The sequence below is a fragment of the Ascochyta rabiei genome, chromosome 4 (genome assembly GCF_004011695.2).
Source record: "Ascochyta rabiei chromosome 4, complete sequence".
In the NCBI taxonomy this organism is placed as follows: Eukaryota; Fungi; Ascomycota; class Dothideomycetes; order Pleosporales; family Didymellaceae; genus Ascochyta; species Ascochyta rabiei.
The window spans coordinates 564,683-582,726 of record NC_082408.1 but is presented as its reverse complement, the minus strand read 5'-3'; the positions used below and the strand labels follow the sequence as shown (position 1 = coordinate 582,726).

The 18,044-nt window shown below is 54.0% G+C and overlaps 9 protein-coding genes across 9 annotated transcripts, besides 2 other annotated features; 3 read left to right on the top strand and 6 right to left on the bottom strand.

Moving 5' to 3' along the window:
• Nucleotides 1-21: 21 nt before the first annotated feature.
• On the bottom strand, nt 22-1,196 carry EKO05_0002612 (Cytochrome c oxidase subunit 4; the record flags this gene model as incomplete). The annotated part of the gene is made up of 6 exons (XM_038937862.1): nt 22-86; nt 141-255; nt 310-410; nt 461-619; nt 718-807; nt 860-1,196. 6 exons carry the CDS (start codon nt 1,194-1,196, stop codon nt 22-24), a joined length of 867 nt encoding a protein of 288 aa, XP_038801206.1.
• Nucleotides 885-926: a tandem repeat.
• Nucleotides 967-1,023: a tandem repeat.
• Nucleotides 1,197-1,359: 163 nt separating the features above from the next.
• On the top strand, nt 1,360-2,118 carry EKO05_0002611 (Nicotinamidase; the record flags this gene model as incomplete). Its single annotated transcript, XM_038945093.1, has 1 exon — nt 1,360-2,118. The coding sequence occupies one exon, from the start codon at nt 1,360-1,362 to the stop codon at nt 2,116-2,118; it is 759 nt and encodes a 252-aa protein (XP_038801205.1).
• A 512-nt stretch (nt 2,119-2,630) lies between these two features.
• On the top strand, nt 2,631-4,735 carry EKO05_0002610 (Oxysterol-binding protein OBPa; the record flags this gene model as incomplete). The annotated part of the gene is made up of 8 exons (XM_038938180.2): nt 2,631-2,676; nt 2,770-2,856; nt 2,928-3,033; nt 3,091-3,201; nt 3,259-3,519; nt 3,567-3,813; nt 3,861-4,174; nt 4,225-4,735. The coding sequence occupies 8 exons, from the start codon at nt 2,631-2,633 to the stop codon at nt 4,733-4,735; spliced, it is 1,683 nt and encodes a 560-aa protein (XP_038801204.2).
• Nucleotides 4,736-6,868: 2,133 nt separating this feature from the next.
• EKO05_0002609 (uncharacterized protein) lies at nt 6,869-7,276 on the top strand (the record flags this gene model as incomplete). The annotated part of the gene is made up of 1 exon (XM_059635951.1): nt 6,869-7,276. One exon carries the CDS (start codon nt 6,869-6,871, stop codon nt 7,274-7,276), a length of 408 nt encoding a protein of 135 aa, XP_059491934.1.
• A 1,245-nt stretch (nt 7,277-8,521) lies between these two features.
• EKO05_0002608 (uncharacterized protein) lies at nt 8,522-9,832 on the bottom strand (the record flags this gene model as incomplete). Its single annotated transcript, XM_038945092.1, has 1 exon — nt 8,522-9,832. One exon carries the CDS (start codon nt 9,830-9,832, stop codon nt 8,522-8,524), a length of 1,311 nt encoding a protein of 436 aa, XP_038801203.1.
• A 375-nt stretch (nt 9,833-10,207) lies between these two features.
• On the bottom strand, nt 10,208-11,119 carry EKO05_0002607 (Pyruvate kinase; the record flags this gene model as incomplete). Its single annotated transcript, XM_038937857.1, has 2 exons — nt 10,208-10,349; nt 10,431-11,119. The coding sequence occupies 2 exons, from the start codon at nt 11,117-11,119 to the stop codon at nt 10,208-10,210; spliced, it is 831 nt and encodes a 276-aa protein (XP_038801202.1).
• Nucleotides 11,120-11,389: 270 nt separating this feature from the next.
• Nucleotides 11,390-12,201, bottom strand: EKO05_0002606 (uncharacterized protein; the record flags this gene model as incomplete). Its single annotated transcript, XM_038937745.1, has 2 exons — nt 11,390-11,604; nt 11,667-12,201. The coding sequence occupies 2 exons, from the start codon at nt 12,199-12,201 to the stop codon at nt 11,390-11,392; spliced, it is 750 nt and encodes a 249-aa protein (XP_038801201.1).
• A 272-nt stretch (nt 12,202-12,473) lies between these two features.
• EKO05_0002605 (uncharacterized protein) lies at nt 12,474-13,214 on the bottom strand (the record flags this gene model as incomplete). The annotated part of the gene is made up of 1 exon (XM_038945091.1): nt 12,474-13,214. One exon carries the CDS (start codon nt 13,212-13,214, stop codon nt 12,474-12,476), a length of 741 nt encoding a protein of 246 aa, XP_038801200.1.
• A 2,063-nt stretch (nt 13,215-15,277) lies between these two features.
• On the bottom strand, nt 15,278-17,357 carry EKO05_0002604 (uncharacterized protein; the record flags this gene model as incomplete). The annotated part of the gene is made up of 5 exons (XM_038938071.2): nt 15,278-15,772; nt 15,824-15,955; nt 16,008-16,576; nt 16,625-17,137; nt 17,189-17,357. The coding sequence occupies 5 exons, from the start codon at nt 17,355-17,357 to the stop codon at nt 15,278-15,280; spliced, it is 1,878 nt and encodes a 625-aa protein (XP_038801199.2).
• Nucleotides 17,358-18,044: the final 687 nt, after the last annotated feature.

Sequence of the window (18,044 nt, the reverse complement as noted above, 5' to 3'; positions counted from 1 at the left end):
CTCTATCGAATGAATCCAAGCTTAGACGTGCAGGTACTCGGGCTTGAGGAAGTCGGCCATGTTCTTCGGCCTGGGGTAGGGGTTTTCTGTGGCACCGTCAGTCAATTGCCCCTGGCTCAAACTAAGAGGGAGAGGCGCACCGTGGTGGTCGTGGCCGTGGTCGTGCGAGTGGGGGTCCTCGGCAGGGCCGACGTAGTGCATCTTGTAGGTGGATCCGCACTCCATGCAGCGGGACTGGGGCTCGTCGCGGGTGAGCTGTGGCGCGTTAGTCATGCCCGGCTTCTAGCAGTGCTGTTTGCAGTGTCTTACGGTGATCCACAGTACGCCGTGGGAGTCGACGGGATAGCCGGTGCAACCGACGTACTGCTCGTTACCGGCAGAGTTGACGACGATGGGGTCCTCTGGGGTGCCTGTTCTGGTCAGTCGTCGTCCTGCCGTCAGGCTGATTTCCAGGACATACCGAGACGGCTGGCGTCAAGGGGCCTCATGTCGAAGATGTCGACGCCCTGCATCTTTCCGAGAATCTCGAGACGCTCGAGACCGGTCGACTGCTCGGCGTCGGTGGGGACGGTACCGGGCTGGGCACCGGGGGGGAGCAGGTCCTCGGTGCTCTTGATGTCTGTGGTGCGCATCAGCAATGGGGCCTGCGATGATGCGTGTGGCAGCTCCGTGGGGGGAGGGCTGGCAGCGGGAAAAGCTGGTGGGCGCGTCACGTACGCTCGAGCTTCTTGAAGCCCTCGAGGACGCTGGGGGCGTTGGCGGAGTGGCCAGCCTCCTTCTCGTGGGTGGCCTCGGGTTTGGCGTCGCCTGCAATCGAGTCAATGGTTCGTCGTACGACGGCTGCTGGGGGGGTCCCTACGGCGCACAAAGGTGGTGGTGAAGGTGCGGCGGGCGAGGGCGGCGGGGGCCGCGCGCCTGGCGGCGGCAATGGCAGAGCGCTGGAGGAACATGGCGCGAGCAATTGGGGTGGAGTGGAGAGGTGGGCGTGGGCGGTCGGCGGTCGAGCTTGGGGAGGAGCGTGGAATTGACGTTGGACTCGCATGATCGAAGAGCTCGAGCTTGGCATTGCGGGTCGTGCTCGTCGCCCGCCTGTCGGCCTTCAGCCCTGCACCGCGCCCACCACTCGCTGGAGCTGCATTTCCGGTGCCTGACCTGGTATCTGCCCTGTACAGGCCATCTTGGAGTCGTGTCTTCATGCCCTTGCTGGCGTCTCTTAGGCGTGTTGGTGATGCCTGCTAACCACCACGTCGTCACATCATCTACGCTCTCACTACTACCTGATGCAGCTGTCATAGATAGCCACCAAAGCCTCTCCACTCACACACACACTTACACTGACATCCACCAAGCAAAGACACCATGTCGTTTAAGCCGGCACTGGTAGTCGTAGACGTGCAGGAAGACTTCTGTCCTCCAGTGAGTAGACCGAAGATGATTGTGAACGCTGCAAGCGCCATGCTAATCGAGCAGAACGGCGCACTGGCAGTCACAGGTGGTCGCGACATTGTGCCTGCTATCAACGAGCTGTTGGCCTTTCCCTTTGCCCTGCGAGTCGCAACCAAAGACTTCCATCCCCAGGACCACATCTCCTTCGCCTCGAACCACCCTGCGCCCAACAACCAGCCCTTTGTGTCCAAAATCACCATCAAGAACCCACTCAACTCCGATGAGACGCATGAGACACAGCTGTGGCCTGACCACTGTGTGCAAGGTACCAAGGGCGCAGAGCTGCTGCCAGAGCTCCATGTCAACCGCGTGGATTGCATTGTAGAGAAGGGTCAGGACAAGCGCGTGGAGATGTACTCGGCATTTGCAGACCCGTTTCCCAGTCCATGCGCTCAGAGTGGCCTGGCAGACAGGCTGCGCAAGGCAGGCATCACGGACGTCTACGTGGTGGGTCTGGCGGCCGACTACTGCGTGCGGTTTACAGCGCTCGATGCGCAGAAGAACGGCTTCCAGACGTGGGTGGTTGGTGAGGCTACCAAGGCAGTCGATCCGTCATCAATGGAGGAAGTCTACAGAGGCTATGAAGAGGCTGGTGTCAAGGTCATTGGAAGGGATGATGCGCAGATACAGAGGATTAAGGAGCTTGCACAGACGCAGGCTAAGCATGAATAAAAAGGATCATTTGCACCTGCAGTCAGGCCTGTCGGACCAGAGGGCGTGTGTGTTCCGAGTCTTGTCGTTGGGCAGAGTATTGCGTACGCCATGCGGGCTGCTTGTACGAACGCCCGGCATGGCGCGGGGCGGGTGATGCCAGAACCCTGCCTCTGATTCCGGGCACCGCCTCGTGACGGATCGCTGATTAGTAGCTGGCGCTCGAGTACAGGAGGTATCTCGAATCTTCTTCAGAACCTGCCTCACGCTGCCCAGAGTCGCCGTTTATATCGTCCTGACGTGGCTCCTCTGTGTTATTGTTGTTGTTGTCAAGCTGTCCAGCAAACAACCAATACTGCGGGGTCACTAATTTTTGTCTAGCAGCGCCATCGTCATCACGAACCGCGTCACAGCTGCAAGACTTGTTTGTACCTCACCGGCTGCTCGGCCGTCTACCTCCACGCCTGTCGAATCTCTGCGAATCCGAAGCCTATCGTATTCCATAGCAACGCCCAGCATTCGGTGTGCCCACCATGCCGCATCTACCAGGAGTCCACCGGCGCAAGAACTCGCTGACAGGTGCGTCACTGCCTTTGCACCAGCTATACGGATCTTCAGGATCTGCTTGTGGGAAAACATAAAGGCTAACTTGTGACTCTCGCGAACACGCAGGCAGCGCGCGATCCTCCGTCGACGAATCACGGGGCGATCAAGTTACGAGAGAGGACGAGACGGTCGTCGACGCAGAGCAGGGCAGCAGTACGTCAGAACAGCGCCTGGGAAGAGCAGCACACGCAAGAATAGCTGGCTGACATGACATTGCATCGCAGTGCTCTCGCACATCATATCACAACTGCGCCCCGGAGCCGACCTGAGTCGAGTCACGCTGCCTACCTTCATCCTCGAGCCACGGTCGATGCTGGAGCGTATCACAAAGTAAGATGAGCGGTTCTGCTGTCACTGCGGTTCACATGGGTGCTGACAGCCGCACAGCTTCATGGCCCACCCCGAGACGCTCCTTCCGCTGACCAAGATTGACGATCCTGTCCAGCGCTTCGTAGCAGTGACCAAGTTCTACCTCAGCGGGTGGCACATCAAACCGCCGTATGCGACCCTCAATCCTCCAAACTTGGCGAAAGGCAGTAACTGATAGTATGGCAGGGGCGTCAAGAAGCCACTCAATCCCATCCTCGGCGAAATCTTCACTGGCTACTGGGACTACCCTGACGGCACCAAAGGCTACTACATTTCCGAGCAGACGTCGCATCACCCGCCAAAGTCCAGCTACTTCTTCATGGCGCCCGAGCACAACATTCGGATTGATGGCACACTGAAGCCAAGAAGTAAGTTTCTTGGCAACTCCGCGGCGAGTATGATGGAGGGCATTGCTGTGCTGAGGTTTTTGAACACGGGCGAGCGCTTGTAGGTGGTCACCAGACCAGTCCGGTCACAGTAGCTAACAGCCCCAGCTTCGTCACACAGCCGAATATCTACGTACGCGGGATACTGTTCGGCACCATGAAATATGAGCTGGGAGACCACGCCTATGTGCGATGTCCTGAGACCGGCATGGTGGCAGATATCGAGTTCAAAACGAAGGGCTACTTCAGCGGTGGCTACAATGCCATTGGTGGGTATATCAAGGATAAGTCGGGCAAGAACCTTTTCGAGCTGTCGGGTTCATGGAATGAGGATATGTACATCAAGGACTTGACGGTACGTGATACTCGGGATTTGACTCGTAATTGGCTAACACGACGTAGACTGGCAAGAAGGAGCTCTTCTTTGATGCCTTGAAAACACGGCACACCCCACCGAAAGCACGACCACTGGAAGAGCAGGACGAGCGCGAGTCACAGCGACTTTGGCATGACGTCACCGAGGCTGTAAAGCGCAGAGACCAAGAGACCGCCACCACTGCGAAAGCCAAGATTGAGGACAGGCAAAGAGAGGAAACGGCGGCGAGAAACAACGATAACATCGATTGGCACCCTCAGCTTTTCCGCGCTGTCAAAGGTGGGCCGGGTGGACCCGAAGAAGGAGAAGAGGATCTCGATTGGATCCTCAACTCAAGGATGTGAGTTATGGCCCCTCTGTCTTTATATAACAAGATGCTGACGAAAATAGTGACGGCCAGACACCAGAAGAGCAGGTGAAGCAAATTCTCCAGATCCACAGCATTCTACCAGGCCAGAAGCCGGATAAGCAGTTCAGCATTCCCCAGAGGAACAACAGCGTTCAGCAGGCTCCGGCACACCAGCAACCCGTAGTTGAGCAACAGCCCGTACATGCAGAAACCGCTGCTCTGCCGCCACAACAGCAGCAACAACCGACGCGAGAGCCTGTGCAACAGGAACCACAGGTGCAGCAGGTGCAGCAGCAGCTCGCGGGTGTAGACCTGAACAAGTCAGCACCGCAAGCAGAAACAAGCAACGGTTATGAGCCCATCAGCTTCAGCCCCTACCAGGCCGACTCGGCATACCCACCACCACCTGCGCAAAGTCAGACAACCGAAACAAACCCACCAAGCAAACTCTTGCACTCCAACCCAGCGTCCGAACCAACACGAGACGATAAGCTGAGGCGAAAGGACAGTGAGACACATGAGGAGGACGAGTTCCACGACGCGCATTCGTAGATTTTGTCAATATGGGCTTGGTCGTTTTTTGTTTCTACGGCATGTTATAATCAAGCGTTTATTGGGACTGCAGCTTACCCTCAACAGCAGGCTGTCCAGTATTGAACAGACCCTACAACAAGAGCACGACGACACTGCAGACCCCCATGCGAAGCTGCCATACATGCTTCTCAACATGCACTTTGTCTTGACCGCTACATGCTTCTTTGAAATCCGACAGCGACTGCATACAAGCCCAAAGCGACACATCTGGAGTCTGCGATTTCTTGCTTTCAACAAAAGTTTACGTACAGTTAGGTAGAATGCCCAAGGTAATGAGCGCAGAAAAGATCTCAACATGCTTCATTTACACACTTCGTACACCCAAATCCATGCAAAGGGCGCCACACTGTTTGGTTTCATCTCCCCTTCCATCTCTCTTCACCGTCTGTTCTCCGCTTGAGGCTCTACTTCCATTCTCATTCATCTAGATTCACTTATCACGAGGAGTTCAATCGACTACTTCCGGGACAGCTGCTCGGCGCTCTGCCAAGGACCCCTAGGGTCCCAACAAGTAAGAGCAGGCAATAACACAACCGATGCACTGGCGAGGAAGGAGATATCATTGCTGGAGAAGAAGGGCGGATTGTTGAAACGGAGGCTCGAAATCGGCAATTTTAGGGATGGGGTTGGAGTTATCGATGTCGATGCCACCACACAAATGTCCAAGGGAGGCACCGACATAGAAACTACCGGAGCCATCGCTTATGGCCGCAACCACGATAATGACGACGCCACATCCGATAATTTTGCAGACTCTAGTCTCCACTATGGCACGAGACAAGACCGCTGTATGTATGAAGAAGATGAAGAGACATCATAGGACGCAAGATTAGTGACCCTGAATGACACTATATGGCTCAAACAGTGTAGGACTCTTGGCTACAACGCCGGCGTCACAAAGGGTTTTGTTTCCGGCATGGGGTACAACGACTATGGTTGTTTCGGAATTAGGAAGACTGGAAACAATCCCACTAACATAAGAGCGGACGAGTATGATTGGTTATGCCGCTGTGAAGTTCAGCATTGGCGATCTCATCTTTCCGTTCCACGAAGCGTGCTATAGGGTGCTTGCCAGACACCTCGGATACGACGACCCAAAAGGAATCGTCAGAGAGATTTTAAACAGCACCATGCATCAGCACTGCAAAGAACGGGGAAGCGGTCTGCGAGCTTGAAGATGACTCGTAAGGGTGCTTGAGTATCTGTCTTCTACAGACTAGGCCCGCGCAGATCTTCCAGAACCCAAAGCGTGTGGCTTGCGCAAAACGTGACGATTAGGATGGTTCTGGCACAATGGCACGAGGTGACGAACAATGCAGCGACATTGTTATGGTAACCCTGTACACAGACTGATGCTCAGCAGAAACATATTCCAGCAGCAATGCCAGTCATCAAAGTCCAAGAGCGCCAAAACACCCGAAATATCTCCTGGATTCTACAGCCCAAGACACGCCGATAACTTCCTGTTCAAGGAGATAGGTAACATTGTATTTGGGTTTATTGGGCACTGAGATCAGCGTGTGGATCAGTGCATTAGTCGCGGCAATCCCTCCGGCCCTCCACAGCTCCCGCACTAGCTCGTCCAACCAGCATCGGTGGCGCTCGTCCAGCGACAGCGGAAGGACGGGATAGCTCGCGCGGCAGCGCGTAGGTCGAGAGCCGTGTCGTTGCCTGTCAATATAGTGGGTTGTCGTGATTCGTACTGCAGGAGGGTTGTGGTCGGGAGGTGTTAAGGATCTGGAGCCTTGTGTTGAGAAACGAGGTATTCTTGCTTCAGTTGATATCGAGCAGGATGGGTCCCCTAATGCCAGAGAGACTGCGAGGAACGACGGCGGCGCTTGGGGCGTTGAGTGTCTTGACGACGGCGCTGCGATGCTATGTCCGTTTGAGAGTCATTAAGAGATGGGGATGAGATGATAGCTTCATAGTCGCCGCATTCGTAAGTCACCTGTCGACAATCGCATACTCCACACCTTTGCTGATAGACAAATAGGTCACACACATGTGGTACACCATCACGCTGCTTACAGGGATCCACTACGGCACGGGCAACGAACAGCAGACATATCGCTCGCCGACTCGATGCACGCCATGCGCTGCTGGTGGCTCTGCTTCCTTGCCTACGCCTCAATCATCGCCCTCGCCAAACTATCTCTTGGCTTCTTCTTCCTGCGCCTCACGTCCATCATAACACTACACCGCCTCATCACCATTGTCACCACCGCATCCGCAGTCCTCATAGGCATCACCTACTTCATCCTCTCGCTCTTCCAGTGCGACCCCATTGACTTCTTCTGGACCAGGCTGCAGGGCGCGCAGGGGAAGTGCATCAGCATGGACGTCATAATCGGAATGATGTATCTATATGGCGCCATCGCAGCCACCACGGACGTTGCGTTCGGCGTACTGCTCAGCGTGCTAGTATGGAAGCTGAACGTCGAGCGCAAGACCAAGTTGCTGATCGCGCCGCTGCTGGGGTTGGCGTGTGTTGCCAGCTAAGCAGCGCTGGTGCGAATGCCGTACATTTCCAACTTCAGATCCGCAGACTCTCTATCCGGGACGGTGGATATCTCGCTGTGGTCGACGGTCGAGGTGGGTGTCTCGGTCGTGGCAGCGAATCTGGCGACGCTGAAGCCGCTGGTTCAACATGTTCAGCACGGCGCGAGGGTGCTGTCGTCGCGTGTCCGCGGCTTGTCGAGTGGAGAGGCGCAGAGTACGGCGGGTACGGCACATGAGCTTCGGGGCATCAGCGATGGGAAGTCAAGAGCTGGGATCCAGGTCCATGAGTCAAGAGTGGGCCATAGAACGGAGGGAGAGAGCACAGTTGACCTTACGCGATCAACTTGGCAGAGTGAGGTTTGAACTTGATGTTTATCATGCCTGTCGACAACTTTTCTTAAGAGGGCCACTAACGAATCAGTCTATTTGCGGTCTTCGTTCAGTTGATTAAAAGTTGAAAAAGTCATTCTAAAGCAGTGCAGCAGTAAACGCTAACAAGCTCGCATCTACCAACTCGTCCGCTCCTTTGACTGCTCGCACTGTGCCTCAATAGCAACTCAAGTACATGTGCTGGTCTGCAAATGTATCTCTACGTCAACTTTACCGTTGACAAGCTCGATTGGACCTTTTCACGTGATGAGAGGAGGAGCAGGTCCACCTTCTTCGCCGCGTACTCAGGTTCTCATTGAAACCAAGATCAGCGTCTCAAAACCCCAAGTCAGGAGAAGTATCAGCAAGTCGTTTGCGGATCCACCCGCCGGATTTCGAATCCGCAGCGAGCGAGCTGGGTGTGGCAGCGCGGATTGAGAGTATAGGGATCAGCTGATATGAGCGTGGACCAGCCGACAAAGGTGGCTGATGGTGTAGTTGGGTGAGATGGATTGAATTGTGGGGATAGGTAGAATGTAGTTGAGTTTGTATGACGAAAAGAGAAGCAAAACGCACAAATGTTCCCTGACAGCAATATGCAACGCCGAATCCTTTCATATCGCGTCAAATAAAGCTACCAGCTCAGTACTACTCAACGCTGCTACGTTCTGTAATTTAGTCTTGCGCAGGGCAATTGCATTTGAATGCCCCGAGGGCCAGTATCCAGCTCTTTCAATCTCGATATAGCCTGCTGCTTCTTTTTCAAGCCAATTTCCACAGCGCTTCCTGTGTGCAGTTTTTGTCAGATGAGTCACGGGTGGATTACTCATGAGCCAGTTTCCGTCGTTTGCATGATTGAATTCTTGTTGCGAGCGTTCATCGGCCGCAGAAATCGCGCAATGCCTGATCAGATCCAGAAGTATTATCGAGAAACCTTGTTCTGAGTTTATGTTTTTCGTGCTCGTCTATGAGCTGTTGTTCTGACCAGGCCATTTCCAGGAATGCAATGACCTCGTCGTCGTAGAAAGTCCAGGTGGCGGGTAGCTTGAATCCTCCCCTAGTCGTGTGCGCCTCTTTGAGTTCTGAAGTGCTTGCTGAAAGAGTTGCAAACTGAGGAGGTCGCCCTGCAGTGGGAATCTTGGTAAGTTCAAGCAAGGTGAGTTCGTCGAGCCGGTCTTTGAGTTCTTCGCATCTGCGAGCATAGTGTGACGTTCGCTCTCGATCCCCAAACTCATCGAATTGAACGGAACCGTCTTCATCGAGTGTGTCTTCCCCTAAGGTAATGTACTGATGCTTCAAAATGGGATGACGAATATTTTCATCAAAGTCCAATTCGTAGTTGGCAACCTGCCAGGGTTGCGTATACTTCCAAGGTGCGTACGATCGGAATGTGGTCGTTTCAATGACTGCATCTGGGGTGCATGGCGACCGCACGCCTTCCACATCAAGGCCGAGAACCCATGAAAACCTGTCACCGATGCGTCGACGTCTTGTAGTGATATCGAAGCCCATGTGAATATCGTGGAGCCTTCTATGCTGGAAGCGTCGCTGGTCCCAAGAAACAGTCTTGGTCTTGAGCCCCTCGTCACTCAACATTTTGAGATGATCTCCAGTTTCATCAACCAAACACGTAAGTAGAAAGCTTTCTCTCTCGACAAAGGTGCTATAAGGCGAGAGAGCATAAGCCTTGTTCCACGAGATGAAGTTTAAGTCGGCTGTTGTTTTGGCGTTGTGAAACGCGCGTCCAACGACCGAGTGAACGCTCCACTCGAAGGTGACAAGGAGGTCTTCTCCTTTTGCACCTGTTTTGGAGAAGGAGTTTAAGGATTGGTCTATGCTCTGGTACCCGTCGTCTTTCAGATAGCGAACCAGTTCGTCTCGGTGGTTCACGTGCATATCAATGCTATCACAAGTGATGTCAAATCGTGAGAAAAACCGACGGGCAAAAGCTCCAGCGATTAGGCCTTCACATCGGCCCAGAACTGAGCGAAACTCCTTGGGTTTACCAAAGAACTTCTTGAGCTGGTAGTCGATGTTCCATGCTGTCGCCTTCAGCACAGGCAGCAGCTGTCCAAACCCCTTGCAAGTGCGCGTTAAGGCCACAACTTCCGCAATGCCCAGATACGGCAACATCATAGCCTGAACCGGGGCGTACGTCGTGCTCAGAAGATCGATGAGGGTGACCATTGCGCCGGAAGAACGCAATGATGCGCAGCTGGTAGATTAGCAGGTGTTTTGGTCTGTTGAGTGGTGTAATACAGACGTACCAATGTTTACAAGCGTGATGTTTCTGCCGCAGTAGCGGTGGTGAGGAGTGTCAGACTGCGAAAAATCGGTCGCAGCAGTGGGAGATCAGGTAGTGGGGTGAGAGGGGAGGTGAAGAAGCCTTCCAAGCAAAGCCCTCCAGCGAGAGCGCCCTTTGCGCACGGACATGGCCAAATCTAGAAAGAGCAGGAGCCAGGGCAAGGTGAAGTAGACTTATGGATCGTCTGAAAGGATTCCGCCTTATTCAACGTGACAAAATACACTTCTAACCTCCGCAGCATCTCCTAAACCCCACAGTCAACCACCTTTGACCTCCTCTCCAAAGCACGGTTCCACCTCCATTTCCTCATAAAACACCGCATTGCGGTAAATCTCCATGACCCTCAAATGACTCACCTCAACAACCTCGCTCGGCCAGTACGTGTCCGCAATATGCTTGCTGCCATGTGTCAGCACCTCGCTCATATCACCTTCCAAAACCATAGCAACTAGAAAAACCTTAAAGGAACCAGCGACTCACCAAATCTCAATCTCCAGCGCTCCCCGCCTCTCCTCTCTCTCTCTTTGCAATAGCGCCAAGACATGCTTGCCAACAGGCAGAAGTCTATCCTTCAGCACCTGCGCTCCATACTTGACGTTGATGCGGGAATTGTAGGGCGGGATCGTCGTCGTTCTCAACCGATTCAACTTGCTCTGAACAGGGGCTAACAGCTTCTCCATCTCTGCGTCGTTGATCTGCCTCTTCTCCCTCCTTGGCAGTTGGCTGCGCTCTCCGTCTCTGCCGGATAAACCACGAAACAGCTCTAGCTGGTGGCGATGCTGGCCCTCGCGCTTAGCTTGTGAGGCGAGAAGGTAAGCGGTTTGCCGTTTCTCTCGTACGGCGCGCAGACTCGCTCTCTTCGTCTCCCCGTTCGCCTGCGCGCTTGGAGGCGGCGCTTGTAGTAACTCGATCGACTCTCGACAAGTCTTCGTGCTACAAAGTGGTGAGCGCTCGACATGGCTTGCAGACTTCGAGCGCGGTTTGCCCGACGCAGTGGGGAAGAAGTAGGCTCGTACTGGATCGGTGAGGGATGAGAGACACTCCATGGACGATGAGAGAGCGTGGGCAGGAAGCGAGTGTATTGGTGGGTGATCGTCGTCCCAGTGGTGTTCAAGCAGTGGCATTTCGTCGTCTGTGTCTTCTTCGAGTGGTGCCGAGGCGTCATACATGGTTAAGAGTGCGGTTGAGTTCCACGGTTAAGGTTGGAGGTTGGGTTTGGTACCGCGAGGCTGTAAAGTTGAGGTGGGTGTGGCGAGGGAATTTCGTAGATTTCGTGACTTCCTGTTTGCTGCTGATATCAGATGATGAGACAAACGGTAACGTAATCGTAGACTTGAAAATAGCAGCCACCCCTTGGGTGCTTTTGTAGTGTACAGTATGTGACATGGTAGTATTTAGGTGAGGACGCAGGCACAGCTCGAAAACGAACACTCACTGCCTCAGTCAACGTCAATGCCTCTTCCATCCCGCCACCCTGTAGGGATCAACGCCGCCGCAACCTGTCCAACGCCGCGCTCAGTCGCCAGCAGATTGAACTGCGCCGACGCATTCCGCGTATCCTGGACCTCTAGCCGAATACCAAGATCGTTCAGGTACTTTCGCACAGCAGGTGCAAGCGGCATAACACTCGGCCCAGTGCCAATAATCAGTAAATCTACAAATGTCAGCTCAAAGCAATGTCTTCGCGGAGAACCCCCGCAAAAGGATCGTGCATACCGGGCTTCGGCCACACTAGCTCCAGCACCCCCCACGCACCCTCATGTACCTCCCACTGGCCCTTTGCATTCGTCAGCCGCCCTGTCATGGCATCATCGCCTAAGCCGCCTTCCGCAACGGTGCCTTCCTTGCGCTCTGCTTGCACCCACGGCCGCCACCTGAACGCTTCGCCGCCCACAAGTAGCAGTCCGCAGCCGCTAACGCGCATCTGGTTGTTCAGCGCAAACCCGTCGCTCGTGGTCGCATCGATGCTTGTTGCGGGCGCTGCCGTGTTGCGCAAGACATCGAGCGCGCCAAAGTCAGTTTGCGTGTCTTCTTCGCTCTTAGGGCCGCGGTCGCGCGACTTGGGGGGCTTGGATTGCATGAGCACTGGCCGCGTGTTATGTATGCGGCGGGCCTGGGAGCGCAGGCTGGACGTGCATGATCGCGGTGATGCGGCGGGGCGGGAGGATGCGAGGGCAGAGGAGCGGCGTGTGGTGGAGAAGATGAGGCTCTGCGACAGGGAGCGCGTGTGGTATATTATTTGTCGTTCCATTATGATACAGTGAGTGTGTTTGGAGTTGTGAATTTGCAAGCTGTGATGTGGTGAACAGCGTCATTGAATTGGATCTGGAGCTTGGGCCACGAACTAGCTGCAGGTACATGTCCACTAAGCAGGACTCTTCCCTCTTGCTCCCTCCCGCCTTTGCCGTTTCACGCCTCTATGGAGATGCATGTCTATGCACATGCTGATGATGAATGCTTGATGCCGCTAACACAAGATGCGAACGCCGTTCCTGGAATACCCTCCCTTGGACCACCGCAATGTCACCGTTTCATCCTGTCGCCCTGCTGTGGGCGGCCGAGACCACCTTTGGAACCAGCCACCAACGCGCCGGACCTTAAATCCTCCATATCGATATCGTCTTCATCCTCAGAATCAAACGCCGAAGGAAGCTCCTGGCAGTCCAATGCGTCCAAACCAAGCTTTGCTATCAGGCCCAGCATTCCAGGAGGCTGTTCCTGACCGCCCTTGGCAGACGACGGCTTGAACGACTCTGTCAGCTGCGAGCTCGTGCTTGCGCGCTTGAAGTCTCGCCGCCGAAAGTCCATCGGTTCTGTTTGGCTGCTGCTGCTGACCGTCGTGCTGGCTGTCGAGGATAGCGATGGACATGTGCCTGAGCTCTGCTGTGAGTTCTGCTGTCGGTGATGCCTGCTCCTGTGGGCTTCAGGCTTGCCGCATCGCAGCGGCTGTTCTGCACCCAAATAGGTCCATTCTTTGGCTGGAGGATTGTACGCTGGACTCGTGCCGTAGTTTGCGCAAAGTTTCGACGCCTTCAGCTCGCCGGTCGGTGTACTGCAGCCGGAAGTCGTGAATCTCGACCAGCGAGAGAAGCTCACGGTGCGGCAGCTGGGTGGTGTGGCGGGCATCTCTGCCCATGGCGCAATAACCTCGCGCATCGCTATCGAACTTTTGCTTTCAGTTATAGGGGGCCTAGCTGGCCAGGTCCTTCTGCGGTCATCCTTGGGTGTTTGTGGGAAATAGGAGAGGTAGTCTGGTTGCGACATTGTGTGTGCTGGTCGCCGCTTGCGGTCGCAGAGCTAAATTGGGCAGTGCTGGCAAACAGCCTGCTGGTGCGGCTGGGTTTGTAGGAATCAATGTGAGTCAAGGTGCGTAGTTGCTGACTTTGAGTTACCCGGTACAGTCAAGGTGAGCGCCATGGTCCAAGGACGGTGAGTTCAGTAATGCAAGAGGCGGGGGTTCATTGTTCATTCCGTTATCATCTTCACCTGCTCGGAGAAGTACACCGCACTTTGCAACAACGAGCTTGGGATTGGTGCAACCATGTGGAAATAAGCACCTGAGGCATCGGAGAAATAGCCCGTACTCAAAGCGGAGCATCTGCACCGCCTGCGGGACACCAGGGCTGTGGGTGTGACACTTTAGGGGACAGCTGCACCCAAGTCTTACAGGCGTGCTAGGTTGAGCCATGCGCGTACTGCGCATGATAGCGTCTCGCGCAAACGGTGGCGGATGACGTCACCGAGCCGGGGGGGGGGTTGTGTAACCCCATGAACGTTGAAGATCGGCGTGGGGGCAAAATCAAGATAATGCATGTGAATCTGCGACCCGTGAGCTGTTTCCGACGGGTGCAAGTCAGGCGAAAAAGAAAGGATCTAGGGTCCAGGAATACGCTGCTCTTACCAAAAGCGAGATGCGCGCCAGCCGCTACACGTGAGCCAGCACTCTATCTCATGCAGCCTTCTTGCGCTCGCCTTTCGTTGCCTCTGGGAACATGGCTTTGTGGGCCACTGTAGTTCTCAACCGGCCAGTTTGTTTACACCAGTATCATATATAGGGCGACTCGGTATGACTCGACCAGGACGATGCTTTCAACTAGATGCAGGGTGTCGAGCTGCGCACGCAGTACTATTTGTTTGTCGACATTTGTACAATCATGTTCTTATCTCAGCGTCGACTCGCTACTGTTTCAAAGAGACATGTCATCAGGGATGGACGCATGATCTGGATGGAATTGAGGTCACGATGTAGCAAAACCGAGATTGATATGGCATTTAAAAAGAATATTGGCTCCTGCCTGTTACGGTTTCAACACCTGTGGTGGAGCGTCATGCATCGGCAATCCAGTAAACGTTTTACTTTCCAAACCCAGGGTAACAAACTGCCCTCCGGTAGCCATCTCACATCATCGTTCAAAACAACATCCTGTCCTTTCTGAACGGCCGCTTTCACTGCCAAAGAAGACTTCGTGCAACCCTAGCATCCACTGTTCAACGCCACAGGTATCGAAAGCTCTCGTCATACCTGTGATAGCCTGTTGTCAAAGGCGAACGCGACCTGCTGTTCCATGTATCTTAGTAGAGTGGGACCAGCGACAGAAGCAGCTTCGGAGGGAGACTCGGTAGTAAGAACCAGTCTACAACCTGCGATGCTGGGAGAGCCGCTTAGATCCACTGAGTGAGTGGGATGATACAAGCTTGATGACAGCTTTTCAATGGGCGTGGAGTCCAGAAAGTTGCAGCTCGTCGAGTTGCCAGTGGTTGAGGTAGTCGTAGCAACGAGGGTGGCTTGGTTAGGCAAAGCACGTTCCAGCCTATGAGCCTCGCGATCAACAACATCCGTACCAAGCTCGGGCTTCTTATCAAGACAAGCGAGCTGTGTGTCCTTTGTCGGAATCTGCATTTGGATCTCGACGAGAGCTGCTACGATCTACTCACGTGGAGTGCCACCAGGGACTCATTCAATCTTAGAGGGAGAGTCAGCCAAAGGTTCAGCAACGGACTTTCAAGAGCGTGTGGCGGTGCACCTAGCACATGTGCTAGCGGCGGACTTGAAAGTGCCCTTATCTTTGCCTCAGTTACTGGGTCGCTCTTCGTAATCAGACCTGTCGCTTTTGTTTTGAGCTTGGCTGGCTGACTTGGGCTTGGAAGTTGCCTTCCCAGACGACTTTTTGCCCCTAGCGATTGCTTTTGAGGTAGGCTTGGCTTTCTTCGCAGGTGGTACGACTGAGTCTTCCTCGTCATGCTCATCTTCTTCCTGGATCTGCGAGAGCCTACGCTTTGGACTCGTGGGCCTAGGTGGTGCGTCACCAGAGTCCTGGACTGGAGGATCAACTTGTGCCGGAGTTGCGAGTATCATTGCCAAGAGCAATCTCAGCAGAGTCATCGTCGAGTACAGGAGATTTGGAGGCCGCTATCTTTGTGGAGCGCTTCTTGGAGGTCTTCGCAGACCCACGACCAACGGCCCTTGAGCGAGGGACCTTGGCGATTGTATTTGTTGCAGATTCTGCTATAAGTCCAGAAGATACTGTGTAGGGTGCCTCCGCTGGAAGATGAGTGCCACCACTGACAATAGCTCGCTTTCTGGGCTTCTTGGAGCTGTTGGCCTGATCGCTCGGCTCTTCTTCTTCGTTTGCATCGTGAGTGCGCTTGGCTACCTTCTGCCCCGTGGCTTCTTCCTCCTTCTTGATCTTGGCAAGCTTGATGGCGCGGTCGCTGTTTGCCTTCTTGTTGCTTGTCACCCGGGTTTCAAGGTGGTACGAGTTCCCGATAACATCGTACAGACGCTGACCTTTCAAGATGCCGTCACAAGTGGTCTTCGAGTACTGTAAAACGGTTAAAAATAATTCAAGATTGGGAACTATCGTCAGAATTACCTTCAGGACAAGCGCAGTGACGTTGAAGCGATCCCTGAACGTGAAATACATGGTCTTGTGGTACATCAGCCTGAACGCGGGATCCTGAACATAATATGTCCAGCCGTTACGATGGACGTCAATCATCGTGTCCTGTGACTGGTGTTAGTCTACGATATTTAGAAGGATGCCTAACGACACTTACGAGGACTTGCTTTGCTAATACCTGAACAAAACCCGGGTCGTAATGTTCGCGATCAATCCAGCGTCGCTGGAACTCCTTTGAATCGCGCCTCTCGACAACATCTTCCCCACTGTAGTCGATAGCCCTGACCAACAGATCAAAGCAGATCTTATAGTGAGCTGGTGTTGTCGGGATAGAGTGATCGTCAGCAGGCGGATGCCAGAGTACCCGCTGCTGCCCTAGAGTCGGCAATGTCTGCGACACAGGCTTGTTCTGCACCTTGAGATCGCGAGTGGCATCGCTGACCTTCTTCACAAGGTGGGATTCGTGCGTGCCAAACTCCGCCTCCGGTTTCGGGTCCAGAAAGACATCGTCCTTGTCGGTGACGGCGAAGTCGTACGTTGCGTCAGGCTCTGGAAATACAGGAGGGACCTGCTCTGTAGCGGTGGAGCTCTTGTTCAGCTGCTTTTTGCCCCGCGACTTGCGGGGTTTGGCAATAACGCGCGCCTCGATGAGCGAAGAAGAAGGTATCCTTTGTGTCGCTTCCAAGGATGAATCGTCGGGAACATTGCCTTGAGACTTTTCCGTGGCTACAGCAAGGTCAGAATGTAGACTTAAAGGTGTCGAACCACACTTACCGTCTCGAAGGAAAGCATGTTGGAAGCCTCCACGCCCAGGTACCTTGTCGGCCATGTTTATCCTCAGATCACTGGAGGAGTCGTCCGCATCGTTGTCGTCGTCATCGCTACCAGCTGCACGAGGGTGACTTGATGCTTTGGTTGCGACTGCTGGGCCCTGGTAACTGGAGTCAACTGCTAAGGCGTTAATGCTCGTCTCAGATAGCGGATCGATCAACAAACAGTTTGATAACTCAGTAGGCGGCAAAGATGTAGGCACTTCGACGGCTTGAGTAACCCTATTAGTCGATGCCGCGATGCTACTGAAGTAGTTCGGGTCGGACATGGCCGTCGACATGTCGAAACGCCCTAGTGTCTGATCACTGATGTCATTCGTGGGCAGTTGAAGTGGGTCTTGAGCAACGTGGGAAGGCCAGGAAGCCTCAAGGTTCTCTGCAAATGAATACTCATCATGCGCTATGCCGGATGTGTTATATTGCATCGCCTCGAAGAAGTCTTGGTCCTCGTCCTCATCTGTAACAAGGTCGGTCAATATTCTCAGCGCTTGAAGTTAAACCGACTTACAGTTGTGTGAGGTACTGGCGCCCATGAAAACATCACTCGCCGCACCTGGGCGAAGTGCAGGTAGCGCCGGGTTGCTAGAGCTGCCCCAGGTGGACTCATCTTCGGTGAGCTGTTTGCCGTAGTAGGGCTCGAGAGGAGCAATACTCGATGGGAATGGGTACTGAGACATTTGGAAGTGTGTGAAGGAATATAAAAGGTAATTTTTGGAGTAAAGTATATAGGACAGTATAAAAATGCGGAAAGAACGTAACGATGCAATTGCTGTTGAAACGACTGTGGTTGACAATTGCAGTTGTGTATGGTGAGAGCCACGTCGAGCTGGGAGAGCATTTTATGCTCAGACGGGGCAGCAAGACAGCACTAGGTGGCCTTAGCGTCCTGCGAGGGTGAATTGACGCAGTGGGACTGCATGCCCACCGTCGACGACCTTTCCTTTTTCGGCTGTATTGATTCCTCTGAAGCGCATGAGCAGGATGTGCCACCCCCCGGCCTTTCAGCTGATTCGTTGCCGTAGGTGAACGGCAGTGAACTGAGCAGCGTGGAAAGCTTGAGCTCGGTCCATACTGACGGTGTTGTGACATGCAAACGATATGCGTGGAGAGCGTCTTTCACTGTTGTCCATAGGAGGCTGTATCAAGAAACATGTTTTTGTCGTTCTTATGACGATGCCGTTCGGTCGCTGAGCATTTATATGTGCACAGATACGTCCATGGTTGGCCACGGGCATGTAGGGCTCTTCTTGTTGGCATCGGTGGACTCAACTGTTCTTGAAACATGTCGTAACTGGTGAAAAGGAGATGCGCGAAGCATATCTCGAAGGCCTAAGAAAGGCTCTCAGGGGTAGCGCTTGTGACGA